Source organism: Lissotriton vulgaris, chromosome 3_1 (genome assembly GCF_964263255.1).
Source record: "Lissotriton vulgaris chromosome 3_1, aLisVul1.2, whole genome shotgun sequence".
Taxonomy (NCBI): domain Eukaryota; kingdom Metazoa; phylum Chordata; class Amphibia; order Caudata; family Salamandridae; genus Lissotriton; species Lissotriton vulgaris.
Window position 1 is genome coordinate 1,902,235,858 of NC_141689.1, and position 20,069 is coordinate 1,902,255,926.

Sequence of the window (20,069 nt, forward strand, 5' to 3'; positions counted from 1 at the left end):
TCCTTTGCAACTTCTTGAGCATCAGCTTACTGACTACGCAGACATTCAGAAGGAGAAGGTAGGGTCTTGGTGATCCTAAAGCAGTGTGAATACCGGGATCCAGATGTAAATCTAGTGACCATGCTAGTGTGCGCATCTGTACCAGCTCAGACCATGAAGCACCAGTGCAAACATATCATAAATTGAGCAGCCACAACTGGCCTATGTGACCCAGGTCATTGCAACTTTTGTCAGTTAGATAGTGATCATTGGTCGAACTAAAAATATCAAAAACAAAAAACCCAGACTGCAATAGAACTATTGACTTTAATTCAAGTGTGCATGTTTTACTATTTCCTCAAGATATAAACCTAGTAATTGTGAAATCCATCAGAATCCCTCGTCAGCAATCACATGTGATGCTTCATCAAACGGTTTGTTCCACTCAGGAATATTTCATCTATGCTAGAATCCGATCCAGAGATTCAAGCATGATACACTTTCACAAATAACAACCTAAGACATTGTTTACACCGGACATACGCCACTGTATGCTTGCACTCAACACTTGAGGTTCTGTAGGAGTTCCACCCCACCAGATTGTTATTGTTGTCATATTTTCAATCTCTTCTGCACCCACATTATCAATTCGATTTCTGTCATAATTCGTTTTAAGGTTAGTCGATTTTTTAAAGTCCAAGTTTGAGTATTTTGGTTTTTAGTACTATTAGAAGAAATATTTACTGTTGTTTTTTAAGTCATATGCCACTCTTTCTATCAGTTTCAAGTTTGCAATTTACTTAAAGTGACCACCACAACTTCTGGAATTGCAGTTTGTGCAGGGAGCTACAAAAGTACTATGGATTAATAATGTTAAGAAGATTTTCTTTTCTAATCAAGTTTGCCAAAGCCTGATTTCCTAGCTTTTTCTACTTTATGACCCATCTACATTTCTTCCAGCCATTATTACTGAAGATAAATAGCAGTATCAGATTTTGTACTTAAAGTTCCCTTTGGAGCTAATAAAATATGTCAAAAATATGCCTAGTTGATTTTCATCGAAGTCAATTTTCCCCGCGGCAATAAGGAGTATTCTTTTCTCTGAAATGGTTGCCTTTTACTGAATAGTTGATTTCCTTTTGGCCAGTCTGCCTCTTTACCAATAGAAATATGAGAATTATAGTTTGTCCTGCCTTGCGGGTGTGAATTTATTACACAGTAGCCAATAGGCCTTGATGCCGCACCGCCGGGAGTCCCTACAGAAACACATCATCCAAGGCTAATATGCGGGGTCAAAAGTTACAAACCCTCAGTGTCTGATACACATGAACATCAAAGCTCACCCTCTATTCAGACCGTAGACTGAACTGAAACCAGGTCTTAGAGACATCATCACCAGCTCCGAAGACAATTTTTCATCGATCCCTTTGGATGTCACTCTCTAAAAGGTCATGTTATCTTTCATTGCTGTAGCAACATTTTGTAGTAGTTTCTCTAGTGTGACCTTATTCATGTTTGGTTGGGAATACACATAGGTTTAATAATTTGTTTAACTGGAGCTGTAATTTTATTAATTCGTACTTGTTCAAGCACCAGTGCATTTTCAATTTCAATCTATTTGCCATTAAGCCATCATTATGAAACTGATTATCTAGCGCTAGGCATGATCTAATTAATTAACATAACTTCTCTGCCATTTTCCAAAAATATTTTAATCGCCTGAAGAAAGCTTTGAATGTTTAGTATTAGGAAGTGTTGATCAATTACCTGAGGTGGATTACTGGTTATTTCGAACACCATCTTTCCTTCGGGCAGTTACAGAAATTAAGGGCATATTAGCAAGAACCTCGTTAAAATTATCGCCGTTTTAGCGACAAGAAACTGCCACTAAAACGGCGATAATGGGCTTGCTAATATGCGTTATAGAAATCCTATAGAAGCCCAGGTTGGATGTGCAGGACATCTAACCTGGGCTTCTATTGGAATTATATAACGCATATTAGCAAGCCCATTATCGCCGTTTTAGCGGCAGTTTCCTGCCGCTAAAACGGCGATAATTTTAACGAGGTTCTTGCTAATTTACCCCATAGTCTTTAGATCAGATAGGATTGGTGTAGTCTATTGTTTCTACCAGTGTTCGAATCTTGCCTGGTTGTTTTATGTCTGACATTAAATGTTCAGATATTAATACCTAAACCATGCTGTTGCTTTATAAGCAATAGCACACTTTAATGTAATTAGTTAATTGATAAGGTATATGCTGTTTAAATAAAGCGTCAGTCTAGGGCCTCGAGACCTTTACAGGTGATGCAGCCCAGCTCGACAAGTCCTGATGGATTGATCGATTGATTACTTACTGTAATCAAGTTCAAGCAGGTGGCAGGGTAGAACAGAGAGTGAACACTAGCCTCTGACAACTCTTGCGATATTAATCCCAGCAAAAACAACCCAGCCTTTCATCCTTCTGAGGTCATTCAATTAAGTGTCACTGAATACGATTATAAATCAATGGCTGTTTACGACGCCTAGAAGAGGCAGAAGTGTGGCGTGAGGTGTCTTTCTAAAGGTAAAATACTAGCAGCGATACCGCATATGTTAACTTTACTGTAATTGTTGTGTGGCATACTGGGATGAGCATGAACATATGTTATTAGTGCTTAGCACAAGCTCCGACAATCCTATCTTGACATTAAACGTCCGTTTGTGTTTTGGGCGAATGTGATATGTTTCCGATATAAACCTTCCAAACTTCCTGCCTGCGCAGCAAACCGAGGGCCTTATTTATGAAGGACTTGCGCCACTTTTACGTGACTTTTAAAATGGGAAAAAGACACGCACCGGTGGCGCAAGGCCTTCATAAATAAGGCCCCGAGTATTCAATTTCGAGCGCGGATCCTCAGCTGTCCTCAAAAACAGCTTATCAGGCATCTGTTCCGAAAATGTAACCTTACGTGGAGGATGCCAGATTAATGTGTAATTCACCAACATACATCCACCTTAATCTAAATTTTAATCAAAATTGTAGGCGCCCCAGCTGTTAAACCTTTATTGAATTAAATTGCTGAGGAATATATTATGGTGCATGCATTTACAGCGTGGGGGTACGGTAAACACATTTTATCTTTCGGTGTTGTTCGGAGATAAATTATATCAGAAATGTATGCAAAGTCACAAAGACGTCTTTATTTTTTAGCATTCCAGTTTGCAGTAAACAGGGCATTGCTATCAGTTTTGGAATGTCTGACAGTCACTGTCATTCTGAATTCATTTAGATAACAGGACAGGAGCTGCTCTGTGCTGTTTGCTCTGTTTTGAAACACAAACCAAGAAATCCAAATTGCTATCAGCCACCAGATGCACATGGTGATTCTTGTATCATGATTAAAACCGACTGTTTGCAAACGATTCCCCTGACAGCCTGGGTTCCCTGAGGGAGGCTTGGGAATTGGATGTGGGACTGTTGGAGGAGAATGGCTGAGCAGAGGCCCTCCAGAACCCCAGAGAAATAGCCATCAGGGCGCACTTCAGGATGGTTCAGCTCCGCATCCGTCATAGGTTCTATGCTTCGAGAAAGGTACAGGTCCGTATTCAAGGCAGGGGTCCCGAGTTATGCATCAGCCGTTGTGGTGAGAGGGGCTCTTTCTTCCATATATTATGGGACTGCCCCAGGATCCAGAAGTACTGGAGGGGCTTGAACCACATAATGGAGGCAGTGGTGGGCGAACAGGTCCCGTTGGAACCCAGATGGCACATCCTCGAAGTGACGGGAGAGATCACATAACCACAGTGGGCAAAGCTGTGGCTAGCGTTAGCAGTGGCGGTCGTCAAGACGAACATTGCACGTGCATGGGGTGCGACAGAACCACCAACAGTCGCATCATGGCTGTGTGATATGGACTGGTGTCACAATGCAGAGCAAGTGGTCTACCAAAGCAGAGGTTGCCCACGCAAGTGGGAGAAAATATGGAGAGCCTGGACAGCGGCCTGTGATGGGACGTACAGGATGGGTGACATATGCTACTCTAAGAGATTGAATCAGGTGTTAATCCGGCTGTGTGCAGAACTGTGGAAAAAGGAACTTGCGTGCTGCATACTACAGTTTCTGTTAACTGTCATGTCTTTCGCATAAGTTGTACCTGTATATTGGGAATTGCTTGTTTTTGAAGCTTGTTGTTTGCTTCAATAAAAAGATTTTTTTTAAAAAACAGTTTGCAAGTATATGTTTTTGAGCCATTGTAATGATATGTGTTTTGTGAGCAGTTGCCTGCTCATAGGTTGTTTATCATATGTATTAAGTAATGTCTTTGGCAACGTTTCACATCCAGGTCAGGCTGAAGTGGCAAGTTATAATTCTAACTTGAAAAGGCTTCCCAAGGCAATACCTTATTCAACCCCTGAAATCGAAATATGTCAGCCTCAGGCTTTATTTGGTTCACATTTGGATGACTTGTGCTTTACATCAGAATCAGCTACAAGCAGTCCATCATAAAATGGCCATGCTAGTCACAAGATGTCCTAGGCTGAGACGATCAAAATCTCCGCTTAGAGATTGCATTGGCTTCCTATTCAGGCGAGAACGTTTCTTAAAATTCTCAGTCTCTTTCAAAAGGCTTTGCACAGTTCTCAACGCTATGTCTTAAAACACCTAAAGTTACTGTGAGAATGTCTGTCCTTCAACAAACCGTGGACCTGTCAACGAAAAACAGAAGGCCTGCATGTGTGACTGGGATTTTTCTGTAGAGGTACCAAACGTGTGTCTCTCCTTCCCAGCCTATCTCAGCAAATACACATGCAGATGGCCTTCTAGAAACTGTTAACAAAGTGGTTCTTTAGGGGCTTGTCTACAGCTGTAGCCCTAATCCCTTCCCAGTGTCGAGCTCGAGGCCTTGGACAGGGCTCGCCCACAAGGCCACCAGAGAGCGCATGCCCTCCTCAATAAGATCACAAGCGAGAGAGAGACACCCACAACACGGATCGCAATCCAGCGAGAGGGGAGTGTCCGCCTTGTCACTACTCCAAGAGGCCGTTGCCCGCTGGCACCACTCGGACAGTACTTTTCAGGTGCTTGTGGACTTGTCCCTACGTCTGGGGGGAGCTACTCTGCTGCAGCGACAGGAAGAGGGGGGCGAGACCTCCCTTGCTTAATCCCGTCTCCTACCCGACATCAGCAGAACTATTCTGCTCCAGGTCTGGGCTTTCCCTCCTTCATTTGGCCTACGAACATGGGGTAGTCTCCTGCCTGAATTGTGGGCTTCCGCTCACAGCCGGTTTTCTGGTGGTGACGCCGGTGCTTCCTCTTGCTGTCGGACCCCCCTACAACTAGGCTTAGCCTCTGCCTGGGTTCTAGCGGTGGTGGGAGCTTGGAGGGTAGACTGCTCACCCAGTAGGGCACCGCAACACGAGCCCACACCAGGGGCTCAAATATACCTGGCACAAAAGGAAAGATGAAGAGCTCCAACTGCTCCACTGCAACATGGGTCCACGCCACTCCACAACCACAGAGGGAGATGACTTTGTGCTCTGGCATCAGTGCAATGGCTGTCTCTGCCCCCGCAACTGCAGTCCTTCAACAGGAGCCCTCGTCAGAGCTTCCTTACTTGAATCAAGCGCTCACTTAGCTCTAAATTGCCTAAGCATTTCAGGGCAGACTCCGCAGCCCTGGGAGACCCCTGGGGTAGAGGACAGGGCTCAAGCAGGCCAGCACGTAGGGTCCCCTAGCAGAGGAACAGCCTTCTCAGCCACCTAACAGGCAGCAGGTAGTCCCAGGCAGCGGCACCACCTGGCACACAGCAGTCCTCTGGCAGTATCTTCTCTCCAAGTTCCAAATAAGCACAGCTCAATAGACATGGAGTAACAACCCCAATATTTATACTACACAAGGTCTTTGTTCTGCCCTGATACTGTTGTGTTTCGGTTTAGATGTCCCTATATAGGTTTTCCAGATACATGTCCTTATATAGGCACAATTCGCATTGTCCTTATATAGGCACCAGATCCCAGCCCTTATTTAGGCATTAGTCATGCTCTCCAAAATATGACATGGTCACCTACATCTGTCCACCCCAACGTCACAACGAGTTCTTAGAAACCAGACCCTTGAGCTGTTGGGAGTTTCCCTAGCCCAGGATTATTGATTTCTCCAAGAACTCATTTATTATGCATGAACTGCTATACCCTAAGGCTTCATTCATGACGTCTTTCTCTGCCCGACTTTACGTCAATGCTAACATTCCTAGCAACCTATCAGGTATAAATATACCTTCCCTTGCTATGGCAAATAAGGCGGCAAGCAAGGAGGAGACCTCGACTTAGAGGAGCCCGTGTCCCGGCCTGACGCACTGACAAGACCCTGTCATCCTTGCTCGCAGAGAATCCAGCTTCCAGTGTTCTGACTCCCTTCGCGGGTTGTTATAGTTCAAGACCCGGAAGGAGATTCCCACCTCTCTCATTCTTAAGGTATGGAGATGACTAGAACCCAGAGGGACTCTTGGCATACCAAACTATAGAATATCAAACTATAGCATACAAAACTATAGCTTACCATACTATAGAATACCGCACCTACTTCTTACCTTGTACTACACTTAGGTTTTGTACACTGAGGTAGAACTAGTTAGAACCATCAGACGAGTATCCACATTTTAGCCTGTGTTAATTATCTATATGTATATGAATATTTGTCATAGCTAAAAGACAATGCTATTGCAGTATTATTTCTTCCTACTGCTTACATTGTACGTAATATATCTTGCATACCGTCTTACGATTGTAACAGCTCATATCTCTTACATGAGAAACAAGACTGTTCAATAAATCCTTTTATTGAAACGCCCATCTATCTCTTTCTGTGTAACTCCGAAGAAACTAAGCATGCAGGATTGACTGAGTGAAACTGTTATCCATTGTTTTCACAATTCAGAGACATGTTCCGATTCTAGGGGGAAACAAAGTTGCATGTTTATGCGGTTGCCAGAAACTACTCCCTTCTTGTTTTACAAGGAGTTTCTAGTGGCCTCTGAGTTAGCTGGCACACAAAGTAATTAAGTTTAATGTACTCAATAGGGGTATACTGAACTCAGTCCTCTGCCAAAACAATAGTGTATATTATTCCAATGCACAGAACCTATGAGGGAAATGTGAACTACACTGCAGTACAGGGCCCTGGACCGAGTCCAAACAAGTTCTGGGGGCACTTGTCAAGTGCACAATACTCCCCATTGTAAGTGTAGGCTCTTTCCCCAGACACACCATAGGGGGTGGAGCCTGCATTGTGAAAGGCAGGCACAGTCCTATTCAAATATAGGTGCCACTCCTCCCACCACTCAGAATGCAGATCAGACCTATTCAGCCTAGCTCTGACTCAACCAGACTCTCTGGAGCCACTGCACTCCCCAGCCCCTGTCACTCCAAGGCCAGACAATGTATACATGACAAGCAGTCCCAAAGACACACAGTACACAGAAATGTCTACTTCTAAAAGTGGCATTTCTGACATAGTGATAATAAATCTGTGTACACCATTACGCAGCATTTATCACCACTATTCCAAACATACCAAATTTTATCACACCATCATTGATCATGTCAGGAATTACCATTAAAGCACATATCAGGGATTCTCCAATACATTCCTATGAGAAAGCAGCCTCACAGCAGTGAAAAAACAAATAGGCTATTTGTCACTACTAGGACATGCCACACAGTTAATGCACATATCATACCTTTTACCTACACCGCACCCTGCCCATAGGGCTAGCTAAGGCCTACCTTAGGGGTGACTGATAAGTAGTAAAAGGGGAGTCACAGACGTTGCAACAACTTTATGTGCCACGTCACAGCGGCAGTAATACTGCCCTCGCAGGCCCTGCAGTGGCAGAGGCCTGAGACAAGTTTGAAAGGCTACTTTGGTGGATTGCTCAAGCAGCGCTGCAAGCCCACCAGTAGCATTTAATTTACAAGCCATTGATCAATGAGATACCATAGTACAAGGGACTGACAGGTAAATTAAATATGCCAAACTGGTGTAGACCAACCCTACCAAGTTTACCATTGAGATAACTTGCACTTTAGCACTGATCAGCAGTGATAAAGAGCTCAGAGTACTAAAACCACTAACAGGTCAGGAAAAGTACAGGAGGAAGGCAAGCATTTCTGGACTGAACCTGCAAAAAGGGCCAAGTCCAACAGACTGTAAGCCTAATCAAAACTTTTAACTTAACATTACGTTGGCAGTTCCAAAAATTGATTAAGGTTATTTAGGGCCCAAGTGCAACATGAAGAACTATATAAAGACAATGCATTATATATTTGTTACTAGCAGCAATGTTCATACATGTTTCAATGTTCACATAACTGTGTAAATTAATCCCTTTCCAATCATCTGGAGTTCCGTAAGAGCTTGAAAACGTGGCTTTTCCCCAAATAATGCCTCCCCCAGACGTTCTCCGCCCAGGAAGGATGCTGCCTTTCTTCTGCAAAGCGCCTTGAGACCTCTTTTGGTGATAAGTTGCGCTATATAAAAGCATCTGACATTTGACATTTGACAATACTTAATTAAACACACACAACATAAAATTACAACGGAAATATGAACCGTTTTACTTCTGTTATGTTTTTCTCAAAAATAATTAGGTGTAACATTCTTAGAAGCAATTTGTGCTCATTTTTCGAGAACACCGAACTGCTTTGTGTTCTCACACTTTCTAAACAACTTAAAAGCACACCTATTTCAGTGTCTGTTATGAGCTGATTTATATGTAACATCCACATGCATAAATGTTTTTGAATACCAAATAAATGTCTATTTTAAGGGCGATAAACACATTTTCATTGCATGTCCTTGCATTCTGGCTTTCGCTATACAAAAATTATAACATAACATAACACATAACATTAATAACTTCCATAAGAACGCCAACTTTTGAATCCAAGTGCAAATTTACACGCATAATATATGCCTACATACATGAGCCATTGTTGTTCCCCAAGTACTTGCACCAACTAGACATAGGAATGCTGTTTACGTTATGCAAATCATGCCAAATTCATGCATGCTTGCATTCCTGTAACGCACGTCTACGTATTTAGAAATCAATAACAGATAGATCATACCACATGCTTAACAATAAATGCAATCATTTACAGGAGGTTTCCTGCCTGTGGCACCTGTGCTTGAGCTTCTATCATCACACATGTGCCTTTAAGGGGGAATGGGGTTTGGGGCTGGCAGGGTCACAAAGGTAAATTGCTACTGCCATTCTTGCATTGGCTCCAGCTGGCTTAAGTCTTTCCACAACAAAGCATTGTAAATTATTTTTTTACATGGGCCACAGTGTATTCCACTGGTCTATTTGATCTATCCATCTTCACCACCACATCTAAATGGAAATGCAGCCATTCATGAATGTTTATGTGACAAAGGCTTCTACCAACAGCGCAAGGGTCCATAGACTCAATAGCCCTCCCACTTTCGGTAGCAGATGCTGGAATGAAAGGGTAAAGAGTAAGCCTGATTATAATGGGTCTTTTCAGCAGCATATACCGACAAAGACCTGCCAAGGAAAGTAGAAACATCTAAAATACCGATATTGAGGACTGTTCAAGCAGGGAATGCGCATGTGCCTTGAGGAGAAGGCCGCAAGACAGTTTGAGATGCATGATTCGCAGTACCGGCTCGTAGTGGGAGTGCTGAGGGGCAGTGGGGTGGAGCGGGGAGGGAGGGGAAGGGTGGGGGGTAGAAAACTCCGGCATACAGCCGACCGGAGGTAAGTCCATAAATAAATAAATAAAACAAATTACATTGTGTGCGCTGCAACACAAATGGTACCATTTCATGCAGGTATCTGTGTAAAAAGGGCATGCAATGTATATTGCTGTGGGTGTTCCAGAGAAATACATATTGCTTTGTGATGCTGCCTTAGATTTACAGGGATGTGTAAAATCTGAAGCAACTCCAAAAACTGACACCATGAAACAGCAGGTGTTAGAGTGGTGCAACAAAGAGAAATACTTGTATTTCTCCTTGTGTTTGCGATTTGCTATGTGTGCTGCATTCTGCGGCACACATAGAAAGGGAAAATCACCTTTGTTTATCTGCAGGGAGGTATCCCTTTCCGCACATAAACAATCATTCACTGCAACACAGACACCCTTGCACCACGATGCAAGGGAGCCTTCGTTGTAGGGATGATTCACTGCAATTCAGGCACCCTTGAACTACGGTGCAAGGGTGCCTCTGTTGCAGGAAATCAACCCTGTAATACTGGCACCCTAGCACTATGGCGCAAGGGTGCTTGTGTTGGCACTAGTCAGCTATATTTAGCACAAGCAAAAACACAGGGGTTGCAGTATTCTTGTGAATACAGCTCATCCCTGTGTTTTTGAACTATGGTGCAAAAGTGTCTGTGTTGGCACTAGGCAGTTATTTTTACTGCAAGCAAAAGCACTGGGAGGCGGCGTGTTCTTGTGAATACAGCTCATCCCAGGGTTTTTGAAATGATGCAGTACGGCACTACAAAATGTGCTGCAGCACCATGCTGTGCCATTTCCTTGTGAATTTACCCTATACACTGTTAGTTTAGTTGACATGTTTATTCTAGCTTACCCAGCTGTAGGCATGTTCCAGCTCTCCATAAAACGGAACATTCTGTAACTTTGTATAGCAAATGACTAATAAAAAACCGTTGTGTCCCTTACTGGCTTCAGATCACAAGAGAAACATGCGTTAAGCATGCTTCAAACCAACAGTTCAGATCTACCTCCATTTGATTGGAGGTTTTTCCCTCTTTTAAATGGACTAGAAGTCTGGCCTAGGTCTTCAGAGTCTGTAATCTCCTGTTCCAGAATCATCAGCTGGAGGTAGTGCTTTCTTCTTTTGCAAGTTACCTAAACTGGGCATCACAGTATTCATCCCTACATGTTTATTCCTGCATCCTGTGACAAAACCAATTGGTTATCAAAGAGTATTGTACAAGAAACAAGAAAAAAAGTCAAATGTATTCTCCATTTCCAATCCAAGATTATAAGACTGTTAAGCCAGGCCCTTTATCTATGGCCACCCCAGATTTTTGCCTTTGCTTGCTGAATCCATTTCCCGTTGGCTTTTAGGACTTCGCACACTTTACTCCCATTAACCAGTGATACAGAGCTTTTGCTCCCTTTCTAAACATGGCAACATTGGTATACACCTGATTGGATTACTTCATTTATATATAAAACCATAGGTTATGATACTGCATGTACCCAGGGCCTGTAAATTAAAGTCTACAAGTGGGTTGCACCACTCATTACACCACCCACTAATCTAGTCTTTTAAAATATGCCACTGCAGCTTCTAGCGCAGTATTAAACTGTCAATTCTGTCTGACAAAGTAAACCCTTTGCAAGCCATAAACCTTACTTTCTAATATTTATTAGTCATACCTACAGTAGTCTCTAAAGGCTCATAGGGCATGGTGCATAGATTTAGAAAAAAATAAGGCATGGGTTTTCATGTTGTGCATGTTCTCATGTTGTGCAGATCCTACAGTGAAAAACTTCCAAAGTCATATTTCACTGTAGCAAGGCTATCTCTTCCATTGTTTAACAACGAGTTACCTTACTACACTTAATAAGGGCCCAATTACGACTTTGACAGTGTATCGCAGGGCCCAAAACACCACAAAAGCCGTGGTCAGACCGCCTGCCAGATTTGGGGCCATACTATCAAGAACGGCGATCACATAATCGCCGCTTTAGCGGCAGGAAACTGCCACTAAAGCAGCGATAATGGGCTTGATAATATGCCCTTGAGAATTCCCATGGAATGGGAACCAGCCCGCCCCCCTGTCTGGCGGGCTGGTTTTTGGCATTCCCACAGTGGTGCCTCAGAAAATGGGCCCTGCAATGGGAATGCCAAAAACAGTTCCTGCACAGCTTGGACTGAAAAGTACATGCAGTGCAGAAACTGGGTTGCATACACACAGGGGACACATCTTGTGCCCCCTATGTGCATCCACTTGCAGAGGTGGCACCGGAGGCACCATTTATTTCTTCTCTGCCATGGTGTTCATTGAGAAGGAACTTCCATGACACCGCCGGCAGAGAAGAAACTTGTGATATGCTTAGCGGGACTGCAGTGGTCCGGTCAAGCATATAGGGGCCTACTGACCACCACAACACCGCCAGGGATTGGCAATTTTTCTGGCGGCTGCGGCAGGGCTTTGGCGGTCCATCAACTCTAGTCGTAATAGGGCATTCGGGAGACCGCCATACCCCCAAAATTCTGGCGATCTGTGGACCACCAGACTTGTAATTGGGCCATGAGTGATAACTTCAGTTTGGAAATAGATAGATAAATACATCCTGCACCCATCTGAATGTAATTCAAAATCCTCTTTATTGGTAAAGTCACATTTTGAGTTTATATTCTGAAAATGCTACTTTTAGAAAGTTGGTATTTTGTTGCCTAAACCAAATGTGCCTTTCTGACACCGTCCAAGGTCAGAAGACTGTGAATAACTCTCCAGTGGTAAGTTGTCTATCTTTTCCAGACATGGGAAGAAAGGGGGTAAGGGGGTAGAGGAAGTAGGTCATCCTGACAGGAAGGATCTGGAGGAGCTGCACATTTCTCTGATTTACCTTCAAAGGACCCTGCCTGCAGAACATACAAATGTACCTGACACCAGGCCTACCAGTGCCCTTTTTTCTCTAGCCAGGGAACCGTCAATTCTACTTTGGGAGTAGGTAAGGGATTGCCCCTGCACAAAGGCTGGCATTGAGTATAAAAAGGGCACACTCAGAACTCCTCATTAATACACTCATGGACCTATGGAAGATCCAGAAGAAGGAATGTCCTGCTGTCTGAAGAAGGAAAACTGGACCTGCTTGCATTGAACCCACTATCCCCAGAAGTGACACCAAGGGTCAATTGGCTGACCTCCTGTATGAGATACAGGAACACAAAAACCTTCCTTGCAATTGCTCAGCTGACCAGAACCAAGTAGACCTGCCTGAACCATGATGACGGCCTCTGCTGGATCAAGTCTTGATCCCCAAGAATTGTCCCCAGCTCCCGACCCTTGGCACACATAGAGTGTACTCCTTCTACTTTAGAACTGAGCCACGGGTCAAAATCCAGAAAACTGGGATTCTTCAAGAACGCCACAGAGCTCCTTGCATCAGCAATGACTATCATATCTCCTTCGAATGTGAAGTCCCGATGGCAACCTGCTCTTCAAGCCAATAGCAACCACCTGCATCTCCTGCCATAATGAAACTCTAGTCGTGATCTTCTCCTCATGCCAAGAACGATCTCCTTGAAGCCACAGCTGAAACTCCTCAGATGGACTTTGACTATCAGAAGGTAAACTCTTCATCAGGACACATCTGGTCTCTGTTTCTGACTCATCCTCTATCACAGTCAGCCTGCACATGTTATTTTGACCGGGGCTGCTTAACAAGTTAACTGTGAGTGCTGCTATGTGCTTCTTGGTGCTATTTGTACCTGTAACCTACAAAAATGATAACTCCAGTTCTACTGATTGGATGTTTGCTGTTTTGTTGTCATTTTTCTTATTTAAATAGTCTACATTTTTATAAATTAGTTTGATATCTTTCTTGGGTTGTGTTTTACTTTTTATTGTTAAATAACTGAATAAATACTTTACACATTACCTATAAGAAAAGGCTGACTGCTTTAGTGCCATGAAACCAGCTGTTTGAGCACAGGTTTATTAACTGACTATTGTGGTTCACCCTCACAAGGACTGTGGTTATTATCTGAGGGATGCTCTCACCCCTCTCAATGGCTCACACCCCTCTCGACTAATAACCCAATTTCTTACACAGACTTAGACGTATCTTATAAACACACATGTTGTGGTCCGCATTGGCTGCTCGGAGTGAAAATGGATATAGTAGTCAAACTGTGTCCTATGGTTTGGAGAGCTCCATCATAAGGCCTCCTTAGAACAGGGCACATTTACTGAGGCAGATTCCCAAAGGCATTGCGGAATATCTAAAGCAGCACTGCTGTAGCACTGCTGTAGTACTGTTTTATGTACTCCTACATGAATTTGAAAACCAGCCCTGTAATGTCCAAATCTCTATGAGTAAAAGTAAAAAAAAGGCACAACCATCTCTATTTTCATGAATTATATAAAAATATCCCCATTTTATATCCCTATTAGGGCCAATTACAAAGGCATGTAAGAGTACATAAAATAATACTACGGCAGCGCAACTTTACGTAGACCAAGTACGTTGTGCATAGACATCCATATTTGAGATTTTTTTCTCAGGCAACATCCAGAATGTTATCCAGTAAGTGGCATCGTTAAGATGTTAAGCGGCACCACCCACGCATGGTTACCTGCTTTTCTTTAGCATACCAAACTGTCTGCCGGTAGTGGCAATGAAAAGGCAGTAATCTGCATCTTTTCTGAGATACTTTTTTTGAGACAAGAAGTTGCACATCATATTTATTTTTGGATACACTGTCGTTTTTTAGTTCCAACAAATTGGCCGAATAACTTTTCTGGTTGCTATGGGAAGCTCTGCAACCATACGTGAAGTGCAAAATAGATTTAGTGAATGTCTATGTCTTCCTCACAGAGCAGATACTTAAAGTTGATGTACTGTGTGATAGATTTATTCGGGAATTAGTGCGACATTTTCTTGGACCTTTTAATTGAAGTCACTAATGCCTCGGTTGAAATTGGCACTTTATCACAAGTAAAAATGGATTCTATAGAATAGTAATTAGCATTTTATTGGATCTACTATTAGAAACACATGCGTCAATATGCTCATATTTTCCCATCCGAAATCTGTTTCCACAATGAATAATTATACCTTTGTATGCACTTTTACAAATCAATAGAAATATTGTTGCTTTAGTCTGAATATCATAAATGGAATACCTGACGTTAGGGAACCATTCTTTTGGAAGACTCATGGACTCAACAGAGTAGTTCAATAACACATCACATCAAATGAGAAAAGTAAATAAATATTATTAGCTGCTCCAACGTAGGTTTTAATGTAAAGGGCACAGTTCACCAGCGGCCCATAATGACACAAGTGAAGAGACATCAGTGGTACCTGCGATAGTTCATTGGTGTCTATCAGCCCGTTGTTGTCGGCGTCAGCATTTTTAAAAAGCTCATCTACCACCAATTTTCTCCTGGCAAATGTATCTTCGGTGTCCTTTTCGCTTTCCAGTTTGACGGATTCCTCATTTAGCATTTCAATGAGAGCATTCTTCATTTTCCTGTACTCCGTCCTTTCACATTTATCACCTGCAACGAAATACGAGTGAATTTAAAATATTAAAGTTATTGATTTTTATAGGCATACAACACAGGGACTATTTTCATGGTTGCATTAGGAAGGACCCCGTAGTTGATCATTTCAATATTAAATAGTTTGTGCCTTTATTCTATCATAAACATGGGACTCGCCCACATCACCAACTCCTAATGGTGTATTTCGTGTGCACGTTAAGAGCACGTGCATGCGTAGCATGATATATGTTCCCTTGCCTTATCAGAGATAGACCGATTATCGCTAGGAAATGAATAATGAAAGAAGTAACAAACGCACAACAATATGTTTATCCACATCCAATGTTCCAATGAGTAATTAATGTGTAAATACTTGTCTGTCGATTCTCTATGCATAAACATAATTTCATAACTGAAAAGAAGAGGTTTGACGATGTCTTCAGAACTTTACGCTATATCACATGTCCACCTGTCATGTGATTCAGACTATATTACATCATATCTTACATTTACAAGATGCTGACCCGACTCTGATCAATTAAATATATTTCTTTCAAATCTATCAATCCGCACAGCTCACACCTCTTCCAGCACTTAAACATTGTGTGTTAGCTTATATTTAATTGATGAGTTCGAGAGATGCATTGTCCATCTGAACACTCCTTAGTGTTATTTATGCGTTTATGTTCGTGGATTACATTCGTTTCTCCAGGATGCTACGGTAATGGTTGGCTTACCTTGACATTTCCTCATAGGCTGCTACTACATTGCGCAATATTGACTATAATTAACCATACCCCTGCCCACTCTGACCAAATGAAAATGTAAGTTATTGACTGTTTTCTGATATTTCTGCTGTAAACTAGAAGGAATGTGGGACCTAGGGACGCTGTTGTTCAGTGTGGAGTACAGACATAAATGGGTTATGTTTATTTTTCCTCCATAATTGTAATGTATGTCGCTCATAGAATAATGCAGAACATCTCAAAGCGAATTGAGGAGCTGTAGACCTTACAACTTGGAAACACTGGGCCCGATTCACAGAACTAACTTAAGACAAAATCCTAAACTTACTACTTTTGGTATTCACAGAAGTTAGGATTTTGTCTTAAGTTTGTCTTAAGACAGACTTAAGTTAGTATTTTGTCTTAAGTCTGTCTTAAGTCTGTCCTAAAACAAACTTAAGACACAATCCTAACTTCTGTGAATACCAAAAGTAGTAAGTTCAGGACTTTGTCTTAAGTTAGTTCTGTGAATTGGGCCCATTTATAGGCCCTTACTATTCTCTTTTGCTCCGATCTGTGCTTTCTGCAGTCAATGCACCAACTCAGATTTCCAGAGCAGATGTCTGCTTATCCTCCAGACATCCTTTAAAAAGTGTCTGCTGTATATAACTAATCTCACAGGCTTTGGAATGTAGAGATACCAAGCTTAAAGTGGAATTTGGAAGCAATCACACTTACTCAAGATGAGGACCCCAAAGATAAATTGAATTCAATGGGGCTAGCCTATACTCAGTTGAGTATGAATGACCTCTGTTCAAGGCAGCTCCCAGGAAAAATGTGCGAATTGGTGGATGAAACAAGTTAATGCAAAAATATTATATACAAGTAACTAAAGAACTTAAAGGTCCACATTAAATAATCAATCAAAAAGATAAACATTTAGGGGCCTACTCACAAAGGTATTTTTGCCCATAAATGTATGTTTATACCAATAATAGCTCAATTACACCCTCTGGGAATTTTCATTGTAATCAATGGTGTGTGTACCTGCATTTACTACTGTATATTTCCCTGCCATGAGGGTGGAGTTGGTTCGGAAGTGGTTGATACAATGCGTGGTTTGCTTTGGAAGTTTGGGAATACCCACAGGTTAGTAAATTTATGGCATTTCCAAACATTGATATGACCTCTTTTTACCTTGTAAATGTATGGGTATTAACTCAAATTTGCGTGAAGTATCTTCCCTTCCTGAGATTGATGGGAACTGATCATACACAGATTTGCTTTGGTGGAAGGCTAAGAACTTTCTCTATGGGAAAAATGTTCCTTGTGAAGAAAAACAATGTGCCTCTCCAGATGGGGCACGATTAAGCCTTTGCAAAATCGTACACTATGTAGAACGCCATACAGCAGGAATAGGAGCTCGCAGTAACTGTCTAATAGGATTCCCAGTAGCATACCTGGAAACCCCATCTAACACACCTTTGCATACTGTTGGGAGTGTTGGTGAGTAGGATAAAAGATTAAAAGAATGTTTATCTGCACATGTAAATTCCACCCGCCTCTTTTACTTTGTATGGGTGAATAAGGCTTACTGTGTCTAATGAGTAAAAACAAAACATGTTCCATAAAAATAACTGGAATGTCGACTTTAGTGTACATTTATGGGTGTGGTAAGCCTTGACCAACCTGTCTGTTCATCTTGTTGAATTGATATTATTTCGACATATGCAGAAATATCAGATATGGATTTAGACATTTTAAGTGTGAGAAAGTGGTTTATATTTTGGGTGGCTGGGTGTCCACCACAAGTAATAAATTCACTAACTTGTTAGGCCCAGTCAAAGGTCTCAATCATTTAAATCCGTGCTCATCCGCTTGTAGCTATGGCGGGGAGCAGACAGGCTTAACTCAACAAAAATGCATAAACCAATAAGAAGTACCAAAACAGCTTAAAAGTAAAATACCCAACACAATAAAAATGCCACTCCAATATTATCATAATAGTGAAATAAGTAGAAAGACACCAAAACAACAAAAATAAAGTGATGGGACATCAAGATACGTATTTAAAAAAATTGAAGTGAAATTAGTGTCAGAAATTGCAAAGCACCAGTGAGAGTCAATGGTTTCAGTAGACAGGGACCTAGGCATCAGCGACGGCTCGTGGAGGGAGTTACGGTGGGGCAGGAGGGAGGGGCAGGGCGGAGGTTGCTAAAAACCGGCATATGGATAATTGCAGGTAAGTAGACAATTTAATTAATAAAACGAATTTCGTAGCTCGCACTGCATTGCATTTTGCGATGCAAGGCGCACTACGAAATTCGTTTTATTAATTAAATTGTTTACTTACCTGCAATTATCCATATGCCGGTTTTTAGCAACCTCCGCCCTGCCCCTCCCCCTCCCCGCCCTCCTGCCCCACCGTAACTCCCTCCACGAGCCGTCGCTGCTAGGCATGATTTAAGGCTAAGCATGATGGAGCGTGTGTTCAATAGACCAGGTAGATTGGTCTCACTAAGTTCTTGTAGGGAAGTTAAACAGAGTTTTAAAGTCCCAATTTGAAAAGGGATAACTCTTCCCCACATGGGAAAAACTTGAAATTCATGGAACTGCATGCGGTCACCTTGAAACTCCCGAGCAAAAGTTTAGACAAATTCCCCAAATTCCTTTGGGGCTCACCTACCACAAAAGCAGACTTTAAAGGCACCCAGGATCTCAGCGATAGCACTTAAAGACTTTCAGGGAGACCCCACCACATCCCTCAATGGTCCCATCAATGTGAGTGCCTCGGGTGGGCACCGCATCACCCACTAGAAATGTTGAAAAAAGCTTGCTCTTGCCAGAGGAGCCAGCTGAGGCTGTGGAAAAGTGGGGGTCCCTCCCTGTCCCCACAAACATCTGGAGCTGTGGGTACCCCGGGTAAGCACAGAGGCACCCACTTAAAGAAGAAAATGACTGCTGCTGTTGGTACCCACTATGTGGGTACCAGTGGGGGAATTAGCTGGGGCCAGGGGGGACCTAGGGCTCCCCCTTCAAGGTCTAAACATAACCTAAATGTGGGTATCATAGGTGGGCACTGGTATATCCCCAAACACATTTTAAAAGAAAAAAGTGAATAAAAATAAGCGTCAGCAGCAGCTAACTTAATATTCACTCCTTAAAGGAGCACCTCGTAATGTCATGCAAGAGATCTTTACAGTTTTTTTGCAGCTTAGTGATATCCCTAAAAGGAGTAGGGGCACCATCAAGCATTTTTTTTAATGTTGTGGTGAAATGCAAGAAGTGCTGCAGCCCCCAAGTCACATTAAAAAAACAGTAAGTCTCTTGGGTCTTTAAATCCCTGACCAAAGGAGAACTCTTAGCTAGATCTCTATGATCTTCAACTGGAGTGCAAGATCCTTTTGTGGTTGTTTTTAAGATTGTTTTTTGTGGGCTGAAAAATTTTAAAAGAAAGAATTCGAAATATGTTGTTTTTAATTCTGATGAAAAGTTTCAATAAAAAAATAAAATCAATATGTCTCTGAGTCTTTCTTGTTAAAGTTTTCATCCGACAAAATGGAATCAAAAAAACTGTGTTAAGAGAAAGTATCATGGACATGTTGATTTTATTTTCTTTCACTGAAACTTTATTAAACATTTATGAAACATTTTTTTAATAATCACTGTTATTAAACATTGCATTGTGTGGATTACTGAAATATACATTTGATTACAAATGTTGGTGATTTTTGGACAAAGATGATAAATCTTTATATATAGTGATATGGTCACATCTTTATAAAGCCAAATAGTAAACTTATTATACTTAAGTGTTATGACTCATTGACAAAGTCAGTAAGTCTTCCTGAATGTGGGCAGAGCCTGTGAGACTCAGTGCATGCAGCACATGCCAGAGGTCCATTTGCTGCAGAGGTAGGTGCTTGCAGGGCTTTGGGGGTTGGGCATGGCCACAGGCCAGGTCTTGTGCTGAACACCATGCGCTGCAGAGCCAAAGGCCAATTGCTGCTGGGGGTATGGCACTCGTAGGGGATTAGGTGAAGTCCGTGCAGCCAACCCCATGCCACATATACCAATAACTGTCCAGTTCCATGCAGTGGAA

General features: G+C 42.2%; 1 protein-coding gene across 2 annotated transcripts in view; it reads right to left on the minus strand.

The window, feature by feature from the left end:
* The window catches only part of FSTL5 (follistatin like 5), a 2,973,258-nt gene that overhangs the window by 1,664,205 nt on the left and 1,288,984 nt on the right, over positions 1-20,069 (minus strand). For both annotated transcript variants that reach the window (XM_086962384.1, XM_086962383.1), the window contains exon 5: positions 15,061-15,257. In XM_086962384.1, coding sequence (XP_086818510.1) covers positions 15,061-15,257 — 197 coding nt within the window. The remainder of the gene's footprint in view (positions 1-15,060; positions 15,258-20,069) is intronic.